The following is a 20,677-nucleotide window of genomic DNA, read 5'->3' as shown; positions in this document are numbered from 1 at the left end:
CTTCAATCTAAATACAGCAGCATAATCAGAATGCAGGATCTCTGTTTATTTATTTATAATATTTATACTCCAGTCAAGATTGGCTCAAGGAATAGAGGAGAAATTCCCTTCAGATCACCATTAAAGGGGAACTTGCTTAGCTCGCACTTCAAATTCTACAAACCAAAATGCAGCTATTATTCAAAAGCCACACTTCCCTGAGTTATGAAATGCAGTTCTCTAGCCAAGTCATGTTTATCATAACCAAAAGAAAAAAGTATGTATTAGGGTAAAATGGTTATAAAATGCATATGTTGATGGAAAGAATATACAAAAATAGCATTATACTAGGGAATTTTGCTTGCAAAGTGTGTAATTGGGGAAGAATGTGTGTATTAGGTTAAATCCACACTAAATTGCTTATGAATTTTCATGGGGACTTTTTGAAAAAGAATTGCAAACTGATGTGGAAATAGGTAGAACTAAACTTAATATAGGGAAGATGAGAAGCCGGAATTAACAGAGTCACCCATTGACAGAGTCACCCATCACTTGGCTCCCATGCATGTAAGAACAGATACCTAAAAAGGGGGTGTGGGGTGAACCAAGTCATGCAAATACAGTATCTGATAAATCATAGAAAACATGCATCCGTTTTACATATGGGAAGCACTGAGTCCAAGAACAGTTGAAAGTACTAGTACAATCATCCTACAGACTGCAAGCAATCGTGAACAGTAGCCACCCTGTCTTCTGGGGACCCTTTCAGTGGCAGTTGATGTAGAGGTAGGTGTGCCTTGAAATGTGTTCAGAAGCTTCAGCTGGTCCAGAATGCTGCAGCCAGATTGCTGATGGTGGCTGGTTACAGGGAACATTTTACTTCACTGGCTGCTGGTCCGTTTCAATTCAAAGTGCTGGTTATGATCGATAAAGCCCTCTGTGGCTTGGGCCCAGATTCCCTGCAAGATTGTATCTCCCTACATGAACCTGCCTGGGTGCTGAAATCCTCAGGTGAGCACCTTCCCATCGACATCAGAGGCACAATTGGTGGTAAAACTTCTCTGTGGCTGCTCTACCATTGTTGGATTACCTCCCGAGAGAGGCTAGACTGGCTTCCCCTTTGCTATCCTTTCAGCAGAAGGCTAAGACATTCCTGCTCACACAAGCCTTTGGACTGACCACTGGTCTGCTGTCAGGGCAAACTGCATTTTAACCAGTGGCGTAGCGTGGGTTGTCAGCACCCGGGGCAAGGCAAGTAATTTGCGCCCCCTAACCCGTGGATTTGCCCTAACCCCAGATGTTGCGCCCGGTGCGGCCGGCCCCCCCCTGCACCCCCCACGCTACGCCACTGATTTTAACTGCTGGTTTTTAATTCATTTTAACTTTTTTTAAATCTAGTTTGTTTTTACCACAGTGTGTTTTATAATGATGCATTTTAAAAGCTGGGACCTGCCTTGAATCTCAGTTTGGGGAAAAGACAGAATAAAAATGAGACAAAAATATATAAAAGGGATTAGCCCTTTCGCACACTGGCCCGAAATCAACTTCAAGCTCCCATTAGACCCGTTGAACTTCCTAGTGACGCTAGGAATGTACATTCAAGCCTTTTTGCTTCTTTTTCACATTTATTCTACACAGCAGTTGTGGAAAGCCACAGAAATCCCATGATTTTATGACACAACCTAGAGGAAATGAAAGCCTGGCACTGAGACAAGCAGGAGTGCGGTGTGTTGTGTTACAGGATCTCCTGAAAAGCCCGCAGGAGGCAGGAGTTTGTGGCTTGTTTGATTTCTGAGAGCAAAATGCAGCTCTTGGATAAAGGAGGATGTCTGAGACAAGCGAGCGAGAGAGAAAGAGACCCTGGTTGCTGTCTGAGGCTGGCTGTTCAGAAAACAGGAAATCCCAGAATTTATAGATGACCCCATTGCAGAGCAAAATGTTTTGGAACAAATTGTTCTGCCTTGTGTGTTTTCCACCCCTCTCTATTGGACCGTGCAGTTTTCTCTTTCTGGCTCTCTCACGTAACAGTTTGTAAGCCACATCAATAGCGGCACCTGCTGACCGTAAGGCTTAATTGCACCCCAATAACTGATCATGCGAAAGGCTGGACTGGATGAATCCCAAACCGGAATTAAGATTGCGGGAAGAAATATCAACAACCTCAGATATGCAGATGACACAACTTTGTTGGCAGAATTGATGCTTTTGAGTTATGGTGCCAGAGGAAACTCTTGAAAGTCCAATGGACTGCAAGAAGATCAAACCTATCATTCTTAAGGAAATCAGCCCTGAGTGCTCAATGGAAGGACAGACTGTGAAGCTGAGGCTCCAATACTTTGGCCACCTCATGAGAAGAGAAGACTCCCTGGAAAAGACCCTGATGTTGGGAAAGATTGAGGGCACAAGGAGAAGGGGACAACAGAGGACAAGATGGTTGGACAGTGTTCTTGAAGCTACTAACATGAGTCTGACCAAACTGCGGGAGGCAGTGGAGGACAGAAGTGCCTGGCGTGCTCTGGTCCATGGGGTCACGAAGAGTCGGACATGACTAAATGACTAAAAAACAACTGACCCATAGTAAGCATACCACCAGTCTTGCCCGTTTCACAGAGGAAAATAGCAAAGCTCATGTGGCCTCATAACACCCCCTGTCGAATCTCACCAAGGATCACAACCTAAGGCCCCTCCATTCTTGCACATTGCAAGAAGTTTTTTTTCTCCACCTGCTGTCCTCTGTATTCATTTCCTTCTGCAAAAGCGTATTCTGCCACACTCTCAGAACATTTCTCAGGTGAAAATAAGGACATGCTTTTAGCACCCCAGGATGACATATTCACCCCTGCTGTGTTTATTAGGCCACCTGCAGAGACTGCTCAAATGACCTACTAAAAGGTGCAATTTTTATCTGCGGCCTCTCCACTCTTTGGAGAAGTTTCAGGTTTTCTGCCCTCCCGAAACAGCAGATTGGCCTGCCCTTTGCAGCCCTGCTAATAAAATATCTGGCTTCTGTCAATGCCTCCCTTTATCCTCATTTTGTTTATGGTGATACAGCCTTTTAAACTTCTTTTTTCATCATTTTATACTGTATTGATTCGTTATTTTAGTGGTCACCTTGAATGGCTGGTGCAGAAAGACATCTAGAGAGACAGCGAGACAGAGAGACAGATGGGCTCACAATGTAATCCTACACATGTTTAATAGGAAACACAGTTGTGCTCAGCAGGACATAGACCCAGGAAAAAGTGTAAAATAACGCGGCTCCTGTTTTCTAAATGTTTTTTCTAAGTGTTCTGGGAAACAGACCAGTCACCAGCCTGGTCTGAAGTCCTGGGAAATGTACCGTATCGGCCTGAATATAAGCCACACTTTTTTCCAAATTAAGATTGTGAAAAGTTTAAGTGTGGCTTATATTCGCGACCTTACGGTATCGCTGCTGAAACAGCTACCCACGAGGGCTGTCGGGGGTGCGGGACAATGTCGCCCGTCCTGACCGTGTCTCCCAAGCCTCCCCTGAGCCAATGTAAGGAAGGGGGAAGTGGGGGAGGCTTCTGGCAAAGCGTTGCAGCTCGCTCCCCAGGAAGCAGCCCAGGAGTGCAGGGCAATGGCATGCAGGCTACCTGCCACTCCCAAGCCTCCCTTGGAAGGCAGTAGAGCCGGAAGGCAGGCTGCATCCACAAATAAGCCTTGAATTTTAAAGGTGCGGCTTATTTGCAAGTACGGCTTATAATTGGGCCAATGCTGTATGTCATGATGTCAGCAGAGGGGTGCAAACAGTCTTAAAGGTGTGGATTCTTTTGCATTTAAATACAAGAACCAGAGATCTGCTGGTTTTCCTAGCTGTACCTGTGTGGAGAAAGCAATAGTCCTTTGGGGTGTAGGCCACAGATCCCCAGGGATTTAGACATGTTGGTGTTTAAAGCCCAAAACAACTCTGGCCCCAAGTATATGAAAGACTGCATCCTTCCCTAGAGAGCCTCTCAGGCGCTAAGATTGGCAGAGGATTCCATCTGGTTAGTTCTTCCAGCCTCAGAGGCTTAAGGCATGGTAGGCAAACTAAGGCCCAATCGCCTTCTCAATCCGGCCGGTTCAGGAATCGGCGTGTTTTTACATGAGTAGAATGTGTCCTTTTACTTAAAATGCATATCTGGATTATTTGTGGGGCATAGGAATTCGTTCACCCCCCCCCAAAAAAAATATAGTCTGGCCCCACACAAGGTCTGAGGGACAGTGGACTGGCCCCCTACTGAAAAAGGTTGCTGACCCCTGGCTTAAGGGGTGGCAGTCTGGGAGAGGGTCTTCTCTGTGGTGGCCCCTAAGTTGTAAAACTCCTTCCCCACAGAGGTACACCCTGCACCTTCATTGTACCGCTTCTGGAAAATGCTGAAGACTCACCTCTTTGCCCTGGCTTTGGACATTTAACTTGTATGTTCTTAGGACACCTCATGTTTGTGATTGCAAGTCTTTTTAAACAGTTTTAAAAATTGTGTTTTAATGTTGCGACATGCCCCTACATCGACAGTGCAGCTTACCAAGACAAGTAGAATCTTGTTCCACACGCTATTTGCTATCAGCTATGTTGATCCTCTTTCTGGCAACCAGAATAAGTCCTTTACCACTTAAATAATGTGATTCAGCAGCTGTCTTCTTTCGGGGAAAGAACGGGAACATGCAACAACTAGAACCCACGGCTGCAAAAAGTTGTACCTTGCAAACCAGAGCCAGGCAACCCTGTATTGCTGGTTTGTGAAACTTAACCATTATTGTCACTGCTGCAGATGGTTTACATGTGGAATTTATTCGTAACTCCAGTAGTTTTATAACGGCGCTTCAAGCTTAATGACGACGTGAAATGTGCCTGAACTCCATCCTATTTTGCCAGTGTGTCTTAACAAGGATGGCGAAACTGAAGCTCTCCTGATGCCACTGGGCGACATTTCCCATCAGCCAGCATGGCCAGTGGTCAGGGATGATGGGAAATGCAGTCCAACATCTGGATGGCTTCCGGGGCCCCATATGGGCTCTGTAACTATCCAGATTATAAAGCGAGGTTCTTTGGCTCTAAAGAATTACAGTTCCTTCCAGTCCCAGCTAGCATGGCCAGTGAGTAGGGATGATGGAGATTATCAGCCAAAACATCTGCTGGCCACCAGGCTGGAGAAGGCTGCATTAGACCAGGCATAGGCAAACTCCGGCCCTCCAGATGTTTGGGACTGATGGGAATTGTAGTCCCAAACATCTGGAGGGCCAGAGTTTGCCTATGCCTGCATTAGACATTCACAGGAAACATCTCACGCCTTCCGTTATGTGGCTTCACATCTGCATGCCTCCAGCATCTTGTTGTCGGACTCATCCACTTAGCATGCAGGAGCTAAACGTCAATGATTCAGATCTAATCAACTATAAACAGAAATGGGAACAGAACTGAATGACAGATTTAAAACATCTTCTGGGTTCTGCTGAGCTGAAACTCACTGAGGCCTCTGGATCTACATACCTGTATTGGAAAGCACTCCTGTAATATACTAAAGGGGGTTGCTGCCCCTCCATGATCCGCTTGCCAACCCTCTGCTGACCCACTTGCCCCACAACTGGACACCCAGTCTTCTTTTTACACCTGACCAAACACCCCTCCCTTTATGCCTCATTCATACACCCACTGCCTATCCCCTCACAGCTCACTCCAACCCCCTTAAAAGGAGCGTGGGAGATACTTTGGAGAGTGGTTTGGCAAGCTTGCCGTCTGCCACCCACACTGCTTGCTCACTCGCTCATCTGCCTGCCTCCCATTCTGTTCTTATGTTGGAGTTGGAGTGTCCGCCTACTGGTGGCCATGCAAACTGCAGCGTGACGACAGCCTTACATTTTTATGTATTTGGCAGATATACTGTGAGTTGCACTTTCCTTCCCCCACCCCCCACCCCTACACTTAGCAACATGCTATAAACCCCAACCTTTGGAATATATCCTTGGATAAAGCCATTTCCCCACCACAGCAGTTTGTGAGCAGACCATTCAGGCAGAATCCCATTCCTCGTGCCAACAATTAGGGGGAAATTCTGGCACGTCCATCACTTGCTACTTAAATACCGCATGAATAATGTGTGACGGAAAACTCGGCAGCCAAGCTGCTGCTCCCTGTCTATCAGAGGCTCATTTAATCAATGGAGACATTCATCCTCATAACATCCCCAACTCACATTTAATTTCCATTGCGTTTTCACTTGGTAAAACAGGGCACCGCAGAGGCTTCCCTATAAATGTTTTACAGTCTGCCTGGTAGCACTCGTGGCTTACCTTCTCATTTCAAATCCCTGGCATAAATTGCACACACAAGAAAAGGATGCACAGACGTCGTGTTCATTGTTAACTGCCAAAGCCGGTAATGGGATAGTCCCCAATGTCTCAGCTGAGATCCCAGTTGCAACTTTCCTATGAGGAAAGGTTGCATAAGAACATAAGGAGAAACTGCTGGGTCAGTCCTGTGCTCACAGTAGCCAGCCAGAAGCCCCAACAGAAAGCCTGCAAGCAGGGCTGGAGTACAAGAGTAACTCTCTCCTCCAGTGTTCAGAAGCCCTGCTGCTTCCATCTGTGGAGGCAGAGCATAAGGAAGCAGCATTTGGGATACAGGTGTCCTGCTACTTATGTGGGGGTTATGTTCCGGGCCCCAGTGTGTATAAAGTACCGTATTTTTTGCTCTATAAGACTCACTTTTCCCCTCCTAAAAAGTAAGGGGAAATGTGTGTGCGTCTTATGGAGCACATGCAGGCTGCACAGCTATCCCAGAAGCCAGAACAGCAAGAGGGATCACTGCTTTCACTGCGCAGTGATCCCTCTTGCTGTTCTGGCTTCTGAGATTCAGAATATTTTTTTTCTTGTTTTCCTCCTCCAAAAACTAGGTGCATCTTGTCGTCTGGTGTGTCTTATAGAGCGAAAAATACGGTGAAATCGTGTAAAGTGGGGAGCACCACACTTTAATAGGGAAGGTGTGCCAGGAGAGAGAGAGAGAGACTCATCTAATATAAAATAAAATAAATAAAATATAATATAATATAATCAATGTGTCTACTCTGAATAGGTCTAATATTGGACATAACCTTTATTGTTGAAGAGCAGTATATAAATATTATAAATAAACAAACTAAGGTGGGGAAATCTGTGTGACCAGAAATCCACCCGATACCACATTTGGAGTTTTTGCATAATAAACCCACAGCTGCTCAGTTCTCCAGAGCAGCGATAACCGGGATTGACGTATCCTTTTGTCCCGAAATGACACATCCATTCCCATCTCCCTTTCCTGGAGCAGATCCTGCCAGTGGGAGAATAATGGGATTCTGGAAAGCCATTTGTTATCTGGCACGATGACGGCCTGCAGAAGATGTCGTCCCAGCTGGGTTAACAGAAAAATCAACATCTCCATTTGATTAAGTGGCTGCCGGATGACTCTCACCTTGGTGGGTCAGAGGGCAAGAAAACAGGGCAGCGTAGCAACTTCCCAGAGCATCTTCCAGTCCTCTCTTTGAGAGCGAAAGATCTTCATTTCTTCTGCAGTCACAAAAGCACCTCGCAGTAGCTTCCAGCAATTCAGCTTCCTGGGACGGCTCAGAGTTCTAGTATTATGAGAGAAGGCTTTAAGATACCTCTACCACTCACCTCTGCCACATCATTGCTATTCACCGAAGGGAAGTCGGTGGTGCTGTGGTCTAAACCACAGAGCCTCTTGGGCTTGCTGATCAGAAGGTCGACGGTTTGAATCCCCATGACGGGGTGAGCTCCCGTTGCTCTGTCCCAGTTTCTGCCAACCTAGCAGTTCGAAATCATACTGGTGCAAGTAGATAAATAGGTACAGCTGTGGCGGGAAGAAATGGCATTTCTGTGCGCTCTGGTTTCCGTCACGGTGTTCCGTTGCACCAGAAGTGGTTTAGTCATGCTAGCCACATGACCCGAAAAGCTATCTGTGTACAAACGCTGGCTCCCTCGGCCTGAAAGCGAAATGAGTGCTGCAACCCCAACCTATGACTGGACTTAACCGTCCGGGGTCCTTTACCTTTTTACTTTTTATTCGCTTTTCCCCCTGCAACTAATAGAGCCATTCAAACTACAAAAAGCTGGAATAATTTACGCTGGGGTAAATTACACCGGTGGGACTCACCCTCAGTAGTGTTGTGGCAAAGGACATGGGTGGCACTGTGGTCTAAACCACTGAGCCGCTTAGGCTTGCTGATTGGAAGGTTGGTGGTTCGAATCCCCATGATGAGGTGAGCTCCCGTTGCTCTGTCCCAGCTCCTGCCAACCTAGCACCCATGTGCAAGTAGATAAATAGGTACAGCTGTGGCAGGAAGATAAACGGTGTTTTCGTGTGCTCTGGCACTCGTCATGGTCCTCCATGTGCCAGTAGCAGTTTAGTCATGCAGGCCACATGACCCGGAAAACTGTCTGTGGACAAATGCCGGCTCCCTCGGCCTGAAAGTGAGATGAGTGCCACAACCCCATAGTCGCCTTTGACAGGACTTAACCATCCAGGGGTCCTTGACCTTTAGTGTTGTGGCAGTTTCAGAAGTGCAGGATCCCTTTGCGATAGCCACAGCCACACAATGTTCTAAGATTATACAACCTCCTAAAATTTTGCAATAATCCTGCAATATTAGAAGGTTGTATAGTTAGGGATGCATTGCCATGAATGCAGATTGTCCTGTGTTGCCTTTCAGCTAGATCTATTTTCTGCGCACGGACCTGGACCAATGGAGCAATCCAGCAACTTCTTTTGGAGTGGTTTGACATTCCACTGTACGTTAACAGAACTCGCTCATCATTCTCTTGAAACCGAAGCCCAATATCTTTTCCGGGTTCCTAAATGGTTAGCACTGAAGCAGCGCTCTCTCACTTGTGTAGCCCTTGCAATTGAAACATTTTGCATGCCTGGAAATCTGTGACCCTCTGGAACAGCGTTCCCCAAACTTGGGTCTCCAACTGTTGTCGGACTACAACTCCCATCATCCCTAGCTAGCAGGACCAAGTGTCAGGGATGATGAGAATTGTAGTCCAAAAACAGCTGGAGACCCAAGTTTGGGAAACCCTGCTCGAGAAGGCTGTTCTAACCCTAGGTCCCCAAATGTGTGTGGATCACAACACACAGCATCCTTGATTGTTAGGCTAAGCTGTCTGTGGATGATGGGTATTGTAGTCCACCTACATCTGGGGACCAAAGGTTGAAGAACACACTGCTCCAGCCATTTACTGGACTCGTGCTGCCATCAGCCCCAACCATCACTATCAGTGGTCAAGGATGATGGGAGATGTAGTCCAAACAACATCGGGAAGGCTCCAGGTTTAAGATCCCAGACTTACTGGCTTGTGCTGATGGTATCTAGCATCCAGAATATCTGCAGTGCACCATGTTGGCTACTGTTGCCTTCCTAGGGCAAACAAGGAATGACTCCTTATTCAGAAAGTCCACTGCTGGGGTCTCCCGCCAGCAACCATGTCTGTGAGGAATATTTCACCATTCAATAAACAGGAGGAGAACAAGTTTAGTTTGTGATGGAGTGTATTTAGTCATTTGTTTCACACTGGAAGTGGGAAAATCAGAGGCGACAAAGAGTATTCCATAATCAGTAGAACATTAAAGCTTTCTGTGGTCAGAGAGAACTCATCAGCTGAGTTTAGGACCCTTGGGTAGAATGCTACACCACGTGTGGGGAACCCTCTGGGCCTCGAGATGCCGCTGAATCACAGTTCCCATCAGCCCCAGCAAGCATGGTCCACGTTCAGGGATGGTGGGAGTTGTAGTTCAGTAACAGCTGGAGGGTCAGAGGTTCCCCACGCTTGCTCTACACCCGGGTGGCTCATTCCAAGGCTACCTGATGACGTCACAGGAGAGGAAAACAGCTGCATCATGAAACATGGATTGCCTCCCAATCTCCAGATGACTCATGGAGCAGAAAAGCATCTTTAGTGGGGTAGGAGAACAGGAAAAAAAACACATCTGGCAACCAATGCACCCTTTGGTTTCAGATAGTACAGTCATACCTCGTTACGTTTGCTTCAGGTTAAATCTTTTCAGGTTGCATCCCACGGCAACCCGGAAATACAAGAAAGGGTTACTTCCGGGTTTCGCCGCTCGCACATGCGCAGATGCTCAAAATGACGTCACGCGCATGCGCAGAAGCGACGAATTGCGACCCGCACACACGCAGGTTGCGTTCTGCTCATGTTGCGAATGAGGCTCTGGAACAGATCCTGTTCACAACCAGAGGTACCACTGTACATGGGTAGTACACGTCTTAAAAGCCCAGATATGGTGACTCATTTACCAGAAGTAATGTATTTAAGTGTTTACTCGATTCTGACCAAACTAAGCTTCCTAGAGCACAACACATATCAGGAGACTGACCTGGTCAGAATTGAGTGCACACTTCCAGAGTTCACACTAAATCAGACATAGGCAAACTCGGCCCTCCAGATGTTTTGGGACTACAACTCCCATCATCCCTAGCTAACAGGACCAGTGGTCAGGGATGATGGGGGCTGTAGTCTCAAAACATCTGGAGGCCCGAGATTGCCTAGGCCTGTGCTAAATACATGACTTCTGGTAAATGAGTCCCCATAGCTACTAGAAGACTGTGAGAATTTGTGTCCCGGGCTTTTAAAGACTCATCTACCCATGTACTACCTGAAACCAAAGGGGTGCATTGGTTGCCAGATGTCAAATACATTGGCATTATTTTCACCTCTCCTATCCCACTACTTGGGGCATTCACTGCTTCGCTCATTGGGTTGGCACGGCAGTAGCAGAGATACAGAACTGCAAGCATCTGTGCCCTATGTACTGCATTTATAGGTGTGGGTTTTTTTGGTTTACTTTCCCTCAACCCACAGTCATCTAATCACAGTACCACAACCCACTAATCCCTGCTGGCTCAATTTGACAGGTGGGTGGGGGCTGCCCACATGACAACCACCAAACATCACAGCGATGTGGGGAGCAAGGCTGATCATAGGTGCTTGTGAAGCCCTGTGGGAACAGCTCTGATCAGCTGACCAGCGATGCCTGTAAATCCCATTTTCTTGCGACAGCCGCCTCTTTAGGCGACACCAGGTGGGTGGTGCTAGGGTAAAACAGCTCCCTGGTCCCAATGGGGAAGCCTGGTAGGTCCAGATAGGCCCACAGGCCAGGGATTTCCACCCCGGATACGCAGAGAAACCTCAGCTCTATTTAGCTCCAAAGCCAGGAAACAGTGCTATTTGCTACCGCCCCCTGCTGGCAAGCAACAGCCAAATCAATTCAAAGATCAGACCATGAGGAACAAGATTAATGACAAAGCCTGGAGAACAATCTAAAGCGAAGTGCTTTCTCTGTCCCATCTTGGACCAACACGATCCTGTAACCGGCTTCTAGAACACCCTGCAATATGTTTTGAGCCGTAGCGTCATCCCAATAAATAATATGTATTTACACGGCATGGTTGGAGGATAAAGGACGTCTCTCGCCTGCAAGGAACCAAGCATGGCTCTCTCATCTAAAGGGACCTTTCGTCATTCACTGTGTTTGTTGGCCAGGCCAGAGAGAGAGAGAGAGAAGGCCCACAGGCTACGGGGAGAGAGACACAACTTCTATTATGTTCGTATCTCTAAATGGGGGCAGGAGTGACTGTAGCCACGATGCCGCGTCTGAACACAGTCCTTTGGCAACAGCCGACGGAGGGTTTCTCACTGCCCTCATCCCATTTTGGAACTGCAGGGAGGCGGCAGCAGGTGGATGAAAGAGGCTCTTTCCTGGAAGGCTAAGTCGGGTGCCGCAGCACAAAGGCAGGTGTCCGAGCGTCCTCACAATGTCACCGTTCCACAATGGCTAACGCCTCCAGTCTCTCTCTCCTTGCTGCCACAGTCCCCTTGCTGCTATCACACTGGTAGGAGGTCCGGAGGGTACTCCCCGTAGCAGTATTTCGCAATGGGGTTGCGGTAGGTGTTCTCATGCTGCACGCTCTGGGCAAGGGGAGAAAGGGTGGGGGAGATATATTTGTTAGGGTGGGGAAAGAAGACAGAGCACATACAGGGACGCAGATTTGCCAGGCAGCTACGGAGCATGGCCACCAGCTGAATGATGGAGCACACATCTGTAGCCGAGATTCCTGCATTGCAGGGGGTTGGACTAGATGACCGCTGGGGTCCCTTCCAATTCTACGATTGTATGCTTGTCATGCATGAAATTGCTGCTGCCATCAGTGCTGGAAGGAAGACCTGCTCCCTGCCGCAAGGCCCATTTCCACCTGGGCTAGGGGGCGGGGCCCAGGCTCACCTGGAACAGCTAAAAGAGGCTCCTGGGAGACCGGAGGGACATTGCTAGAACAACTTTTGGGTTGGGGCAAGTGGCTAAAAGGTTTTTAAAGGTTTTAATTTTGGTTTCTCTTTTTTGTTTTTGTTGGGTTGGTTGGGGTTGGTTAAATGTTTAGCTGGGGTTGGCAGTTATTTTAACTTGGGTATAACTGTAAATGGATTGTTATTGCTATTATTATATTATTATTTCTACTGATTTATTGGTTTATTTATAGTCTGTATAAGATATTCTGCTTTTTAATGTTTGATGTTTTATTATGTTTTCATATATGCTGTAAACCACCCAGAGTGGCTGGGAAAACCTAGCCAGATGGGTGGGATATAAATAATAAAATAATATTTGTTGGGTGTAGTGAAGGGTTAACCTTCTGTCTAATTGCTTTACGACCGCTCCAAAGCCACACTGCGTAAACAGAAGCTGCAGAGACTCGCAGGGGAGCGTGGCTGGGCGCCAAACAATAAAGCAATAAATCTATCGGAAGAATATTTATTTATTTATTTATTTATTTATATTATTATTTCTATTGATTTATTGGTTTATTTATAGTCTGTATAAGATATTCTGCTTTTTAATGTTTGATGTTTCATTATGTTTTCATATATGCTGTAAACCACCCAGAGTGGCTGGGAAAACCCAGCCAGTTGGGCGGGATATAAATAAATTTTATTATAATTATTATGATTATTATTGAAATCCCAGGCTCAATCCCAGGCACCCCAAGTTAGAACAGGGTTTCCCAGAATGGTTGCTATTGATCCCCTCTGCCAGATTGACGGGGGTTGTCTTGCTCATCTGTTGAACTTAACCCACCAGGAGCAGGATGGGAGCAGAGGAGATCATGACCTGCTGCTCAGTCAGCCCCGAAGACCTCTCCCTGTACCTGCGAGGAGGTCCTGCACTTGGCCAAGCACAACTCAAAGTGATCTTCCACAGCCATGAAGAGGTTCCGGAAGGCGACCGCAGCTCGGTTTAGAAAGTGCTCCAGGAGCCGTTGCTGGGGGTTAAAAAAAGAAAGAAAGAAGGAAGTTAGGTGACAACTGAAGAGTTATGAAGGCAGGAATGGCACAGTGGAGAAGGAGCAGCAGCAGACAACGGGCAAGCATTTTCTATTTTTATTTTTGGATAAAGTTTTATTAACAGTTTTCACAATATTATAAAAGACAAGCTAATCTACACGAATAATAATAAAAAGAAAGAAACGGAAAAAAGATAGAAGAGATGGAAGAATTCAGAATCCTCTCTCACAAATACAGTCGTATCTTGGATCCCAAACGCCTTGCGAGTCGAATGTTTTGTCTCCCAAACGCCACAAACCTGGAAGTGAGTGTTCCGGTTTGCGAACGTTCTTTGGAACCCCAACATCTGATGCAGCTTCCGATTGGCTGCAGGAAGCTCCTGCAGCCAATCGGAAGCTGTGCCTTGGTTGTCAAACATTTTCAGAAGTCGAATGGACTTCTGGACTGGATTCCATTCGACAACCAAGGTACGACTGTAAATCTTAACTTTTGTCCCATACAGAGAAAGGAGTCTCTCCCCAGCCTCTCACCCTGAGAGATCTCCAACAGGCAAGCATTTTTGAGTCGCTGGAGTCCCCATTAAAACACGAGCAAACAGAACGACACTGATGACACAAACTGGGAAGAGCTGCATATTTTTTGGAGAATGAACTTTTTGTTGTTGTTTTTGGTTAATAAAAAATGTTCTTAAAAGTGGAGAACTGGGCTGCAAATGGGTGAAATGCAATCAGGCAGGTGCTAGAGAATATATTATATAACACATTCTTCACTCCATAAGACGCACCTAGTTTTTAGAGGAGGAAAGGGGGAAAGCCCTGTTTTTGGGGGGATCAGCTCACAGTTGTGCAGCTTCTTTTGCAAAGGGGAAAAGCCCCATGTGGTTTTTTTTGAGGATCAGCTCAAAGTTGTTGCGCTTGCTTTGCAAAGGGAAAAAATCCTATTTTTATGGGGTTCAACTCACAGTTCTGCAGCTTCTTTAGGAAAGGAAAGGGAGTCATTTCTACAGATACAGTTTCCAAACAGATAATCTAATGAGCCAGTCACTTGTCGCTGGAGAAACAAACAGCCTCCATCTGCAGAACATTCAACAATGGAGGCCTGGGCAAGGGGGTGGGGCCGGAAAGGGAGCCAGCGATTGACCACACATTCACTCCAGACGCACAGACACTTCCCCTTACTTTTTAGGAGGAAAAAAGTGTGTCTTATGTAGCAAAAAATACGGTATGTACATAGAGGTGTGTGTGTGTGTGTTGAAAAAACAGCAAATGGCAAAAGAAATCGAATGGTCTGCTTGAGCCCTGTAAGTGTATTCCAACAGAGGGCATGGCTGGCTGGCAACCTGAAGGGAAGCACTCCTGTGGTGGAGGAGGTGGCAATGCTGCGCTGCAACATTTTGCTGCAGGTGCCCAGAGTTCATACCAAAACGCCCCGTACCTTGTTGGGCTGCAAACAGCAGGAAACGCAGGCTTCGTAGATGCTGCAGCATCCATTGGGCAAGCAGCTCTCGCAGCTGTAGAGCTTTGCACTGGGGGCTTTGATGTCGCAGCAGCCGTTCATCAGCAAGTCCTTCCTTTCGCAGATGTAACCTACCCCCCAAAAAAACACACACCAGAAGAGATATTGAGGAAGGAGACAGCACTTGACATTCTAGATTGTTTGAAATCAGAGTAAAGAGACAACAAATATCTACAGTGGTACCTTGGTTCTCAAACTTAATCCATTCCGCAAGTCCGTTCCAAAACTGAAGCGCTCCAAAACCAAGGCACGCTTTCCCAAAGAAAGTAATGCAAAACGGATTAATCCATTCCAGACTTTTAAATAATAATAGCTGATACCTGCATCAGACGTTTGGCTTCTGAAAAACGTTCGAAAACCGGAACACTTACTTCCAGGTTTTCGATGTTTGGGAACCAAGGCATTTGAGAACCAAGGCATTTGAGAACCAAGGCATTTGAGAACCAAGGTACCACTGTATTATTACTTGGATGTGTGTGTGTGTGTTTATACCAGAAGCTTCCGAAAAACATTAAAAAAACCGGAACAATTACTTCCGGGTTTTTGGTGTTTGGGAACCAAGGCATTTGAGTACCAAGGCATTTGAGAACCAAGGTACCACTGTACTTTATTAGGGAAAGCCATAGAACATAGAGTGCTGCCTTGGGCATAGAGTGCTGTCATTGGCCCATCTAGCTCAGAACTGTCTACACTGACTGGCAGCAACTCCCCAGGGATTCAGCAGGGAGCTTCCCCATGCCCTACCAGGGATTGAACCAGGAACCTTTTGCATGCAAATCCAATGTTCTTCCACTGTGCTACAGTGGCGTGGTGCTTATGGCTGCATTTACACAGCAGTATATTGCACTTTCCCCTGCCAATTCCTACTGAGCACTTGAGCTTCTGCACGACGTAAATGCCACTTCCAGGGAAATTCCGTGCAAGTTTAGCACTCGTTTCCTTGAAATCTGCTTCCAGGAAAAGTCTGGTTGCAAATAACATGGAAATGAAGAGCTAAAGTTGTGCTACATTCCACTATTAGGGCCAGGAGACATCTGGTTTTCAACTTTGTTAAAGCTAAACATCGTGACATACTGATATATCACAATGTTTGAAAGAAGGATGGAGCTAGGGAGAAGCAATTGGCTGGCTTCATGGTTTTCCCCACATGGTGATATTTTGCACAGCACACTCACATATCGTGATTTGCAATATATTGCCAGGTCAAAAATTATGAAAACAGTATCATTATATGGACTTGAAACCAGTTTTGAATGATATATCGCCCACCCCTAACATGCATCATGATTTGTGATATATTACCAGGTCACCCGGGTATATTACCAGGGACGCGGGTGGCGCTGTGGGTTAAACCACAGAGCCTAGGACTTGCCGATCAGAAGGTCGGCGGTTCGAATCCCCACAACGAGGTGAGCTCCCGTTGTTCAGTCCCTGCTCCTGCCAACCTAGCAGTTCGAAAGCACGTCAAAGTGCAAGGAGATAAATAGGTACCGCTCCAGCGGGAAGGTAAACGGCATTTCCGTGCGCTGCTCTGGTTCACCAGAAGCGGCTTAGTCATGCTGGCTACATGATCCGGAAGCTGTACGCCGGCTCCCTCGGCCAATAAAGCGAGATGAGCGCCGCAACCCCAGAGTCGGTCACAACTGGACCTAATGGTCAGGGGTCCCTTTACCTTGTCAAAAATTATGAATCCAGTATCATATATGGATTTAAAACTGGTTTATTGATATCTCACCCAGCCCTATCCCCTGTATTACTGGAAGTGGTTTATTATGTTATGTAAAAGCTCAGGCACAATGAGGAAATGACAGCATTCTTTTCTCACAGTGGCCAACCAAATGGAATGAGAATCTCTCTCCACTTGTGACTCCCAACTCCCAGGAACTGGTACCCAGAGGCATGCAGCCTCCATCAGGGGAGATGGAACACAGCTCTCCTGTTTCACCAGTCCTACTCCAGCACTAACCACTACACCACACCACCCTTGGAAGAGGGAGCCTCACCCAGCTCATCTGTGATCAGCAGCTTCCCCTGGACAGAGTTCCGGCACTGGTTACCGGGCTGGCTGCCATTCCCGGAGTTGAACTGCACTTTCCACGCGATCGGGTGATCCTCATCCTGCACCTGGAGGAGATTCCGATCTCGTACGGCTCGCTCTTCCTGAAACGGAAAACAGAGGAGCATGGGAAACAAGCTACAGTCCTGTCCTGCCGATGCTGCCTTAACCTGCAGCAGGGGAGAAGATTTCAAAAGGTCATTTTGTGCATTGTATTTTTCCGTTGGGGGTGGGTGGGTTGCCCGTGCCTCATTTCAAAAAAACCCAAGACGCATGGGTCTCACAAGCTGCTACATCTGTCAATTTAAAGAGTACACAGAAACAGTTGTGCAAGTTGCCCTTTCAGCCAGACTGCTCCTATGTTTTGATTTGAATCCAGCCCCTTAAAAAAACACACAACCCGCCTGAACTATGGCAACCATCACAACATAAATTTATTTATTTTTATTTTTATTGAATTTACATTTTACCAAATTCACATTTCCATAACCAAAAGCATTGCTCACACTGAGCACTGACCTCCCCCTGTCCCGCATTCTGGCTTTCATGAATAATCACTTACATCTTAGCATTTCTATATCCACTTATTTACCTTCTTTTTTTCTTGATAAACGTCACCTCATTAAATGTAAATCAGTTCCCTGTGTCCGCATTACAAAATATTTCAACTCAAACCTACAAACGTTTTCAAATGTTTACAATGTTCTTTCATATATAATATAAATTTGCTCCAGTCCTTTTGAAACAGCTCGTCGCGTTGATTTCGGATCTTCCCCGTCAACTTTGCCAATTCTACGTATTCTATCATCTTGGTCTGCCATTCTTCCAATGTTGGAAGTTCCTGCTGTTTCCATTTCTGGGCCAAAAGTATCCTTGCTGCCGTTGTGGCATACATAAACAAATTTACATCACAACCATAAATTTAAAGCAAACAGTCATGTCTTCCCCGAAAGAACCCTGGGAGCTGCAGCTTGTTATGGGTGCTGGGAGTTATTAGGAGGTATCCACCATGTTCCCCTCAAAGACCTACAATTCGCAGTTTCCTATGAAGAGGGAGTGATGGTTAAACCACTCTGGGAAATGTAGCGTGACGCAGCCCCTGCAAAAAGTTGGGACGATTGACTTTGTAGCTCCTTCGTTTCAAACTACCGTATTTTTCGCCCTATAGGACGCACCTTTTCCCCTCCAAAAATGAAGGGGAAATGTGTGTGTATCCTATGGGGCGAATGCAGGCTTTCGCTCAAGCTATCCGCAAGCACCAGGAGCGATGGTGAGGTTGAATGCAACCTCGCCGTCGCTCCAGGACCCGTTCTGGGGGCTGGGGTTGGGGGAAGCTCGGGCTTCCCCCACCCGCAGCCCTGCAAGCTCCGGGAGCAATGGCGAGGTGGCGCAACCTCGCCTTCGCTCCCGGACCCCCAGCCCCGAGGCTAAAAACAAAGCCAGGACAGCTAGTGGGATCCATCCCGCTCACTGTCATGGCTTCTTTGCTCTTTGGGGCTCAGGGGGGAAATAATTCTTTTTTCTTTATCCCCCCCCCAAAAATAAGTGCGCCCTATGGGCCGGTGCGCCCTATAGGGTGAAGAATATGGTATATTACTGAGCTAAACAATGGGCTTGAAGTATGGAACTGAGGCAGCCCAGCACCCAAGAGTCTAGTCATCCGTAATGCCAAATTTCCCTTTGAATCTCACCCCTGCTCTGGGTTCACTCTGTCGCCTTAAGCAAGACCCTCAGGCCCCTCCCCTCAGATGCACAAGATGGTGACCACGTTGACCGACCTTTCAGGGTTGTTGTGTAAAGAGTTCAACAAAGGTGGAACGTGAAAAGCACACCGAACCCCTGAGAGCTCTATTGCAGGGATAGCCAAGGGGGTGCCCACTAGATGTGACGGATCGCAGCTCTCACCTTCCCGGACCATTGACTGTGCTGTGCTTTATATAAATGCTAATGTTTATATTTTAAACATACTGTTTAAAGCTATGGTTTTCCCAGTAGTGATGTATGGAAGTGAGAGCTGGACCATAAAGAAGGCTGATCGCCAAAGAATTGAAGCTTTTGAATTACAGTGGTACCTTGGGTTATATACGCTTCAGGTTACATACGCTTCAGGTTACAGACTCCGCTAACCCAGAAATAGTGCCTCAGGTTAAGAACTTTGCTTCAGGATGAGAACAGAAATTGTGCTCCGGCGGCGCGGCAGCAGCAGGAGGCCCCATTAGCTAAAGTGGTGCTTCAGGTTAAGAACAGTTTCAGGTTAAGAACGGACCTCCAGAACGAATTAAGTACTTAATCCGAGGTACCACTGTATGGTGCTGGAGGAGACTCTTGAGAGTCCCATGGACTGCAAGAAGATCAAACCTCTCCATTCTGAAGGAAATCAGCCCTGAGTGCTCACTGGAAGGACAGATTGTGAAGCTGAGGCTCCAATACTTTGGCCACCTCATGAGAAGAGAAGACTCCCTGGAAAAGACCCTGATGTTGGGAAAGATGGAGGGCAGAAGGAGAAGGGGACGACAGAGGATGAGATGGTTGGACGGTGTTCTCGAAGCTACAAACATGAGTCTGACCAAACTGTGGGAGGCAGTGGAAGACAGGAGGGCCTGGCGTGCTCTGGTCCATGGAGTCACGAAGAGTCAGACATGACTAAACAACAATATCAATGCTTATAGTATTAGATCCAAGGGCCTACCAAGTCCAGCATCCTGTTCTCACAGCAGCCACGCAACCAGCAAGTGGGATGCAAACACAAGAGGTTTCCAGCAACTGGGATTCAGAAGAACTGCTGCCTCCGGCGATGAGAGGCAGCGATGGCGCAGTGGTTAGAGCTTTAGACTAGGACCTGGGAGACCAGGGTTCAAATCTCCATGGCGCTCACATGTGGACCAACTTGGGTGGACTGCTGCCTCTCAGCCTAACCTACTTCACAAGGTTGTTGTGTGAAGGATAATTTGGGGGGCAGGGGAGAACCCCCTCGGCCACTTTGATATATACCGTAAACGCGATCGATACAAATAACAGAGACGCCGGAAAACGAAACCAGAGAGAGGGGGGGGTGTTGGGGCGGGTGGGGGGTCTCGACTGACCTGCTTGAAGGTGCTGCTGAGGAAATAGATGAGGGACAGCCCGAAGACGACCCCCAGGACCCAGCGCTTCCGAAGCAGCCTCCGCCACACCAGGGCCAGAATCTGCACCATGGAGAAGGACTAAGCGGGGGTCAAGGGCGACCCGGAAAGAGAACGGGGGGCGGCGGATCGGGCTCTTCCTTGGCTTGGCTAGCCCACCCGGGGGTCTGGGGCGCGAGGGGGAGCCCGGGAGACCCCCGCCTCATCCCCGGGCAGGCCTCCGGGGGCGATCGTGGGGGGCATGTGAAGGGGAGGGAGACACGGGGTGACCGGGAGCCGCTTCAGAGAGGGTGAACTTTCTAAGCAGCCAAGGCGCCCCTTTCCTTGCTCTCCCACCAAAAAAACAAAACAAAACCCGCTTCCAAGTTGATCCGAATCCAGGATCCGAATTAAGGGAGCGGCGATCCGAATTAAGGGCCTGGATCCGAATTAAGGGAGCGGCGATCCGAATTAAGGAGATGGCACGGAAAGCAAGCCCGGGGAGTTGGGGGGGGGGGTTCTTCGCCTGCCTTTGTGCGGCGACCGCAGGACCGCCCGGCTGCCTTCCTCCGTCTCTCTCCTCCCTCCCCCCGGAAGCGAGAGGGTTACTTTGTGTCCAATTGAAAATGCTCCGGAGGGAGGGGGGGTGGAGACGGAAGTCACGTGCCTGGGG

General features: G+C 47.6%; 1 protein-coding gene across 1 annotated transcript; it reads right to left on the bottom strand.

The window, feature by feature from the left end:
• Window positions 1-9,508: 9,508 nt before the first annotated feature.
• Window positions 9,509-20,669, bottom strand: SPRING1 (SREBF pathway regulator in golgi 1). The gene is made up of 5 exons (XM_083590691.1): window positions 19,987-20,669; window positions 16,851-17,007; window positions 14,767-14,918; window positions 13,197-13,310; window positions 9,509-11,964 (listed from the first exon to the last, which is right to left on the bottom strand). The coding sequence occupies exons 1-5, from the start codon at window positions 20,095-20,097 to the stop codon at window positions 11,881-11,883; spliced, it is 618 nt and encodes a 205-aa protein (XP_083446817.1). The 5' UTR covers window positions 20,098-20,669; the 3' UTR covers window positions 9,509-11,880.
• Between the last annotated feature and the right edge of the window lie 8 nt (window positions 20,670-20,677).

The sequence above is a fragment of the Podarcis filfolensis genome (genome assembly GCF_964270895.1).
Source record: "Podarcis filfolensis genome assembly, chromosome: 16".
Lineage (NCBI taxonomy): Eukaryota > Metazoa > Chordata > Lepidosauria > Squamata > Lacertidae > Podarcis > Podarcis filfolensis.
The sequence above is the reverse complement of the archived record's forward strand: the minus strand, read 5'-3'. Positions and strand labels throughout refer to the sequence as shown.

Excerpts from the sequence above, each read along its gene's own strand:
- SPRING1 (XM_083590691.1), bottom strand. The coding sequence starts at position 20,097 with ATGGTGCAGATTCTGGCCCTGGTGTGGCGGAGGCTGCTTCGGAAGCGC. Across the intron at positions 17,008-19,986 it reads TCAGCAGCACCTTCAAGCAG|GAAGAGCGAGCCGTACGAGA; the intron begins GTCAGTCGAGAC and ends TTTCCGTTTCAG. Across the intron at positions 14,919-16,850 it reads GCTGATCACAGATGAGCTGG|GTTACATCTGCGAAAGGAAG; the intron begins GTGAGGCTCCCT and ends TTTGGGGGGTAG.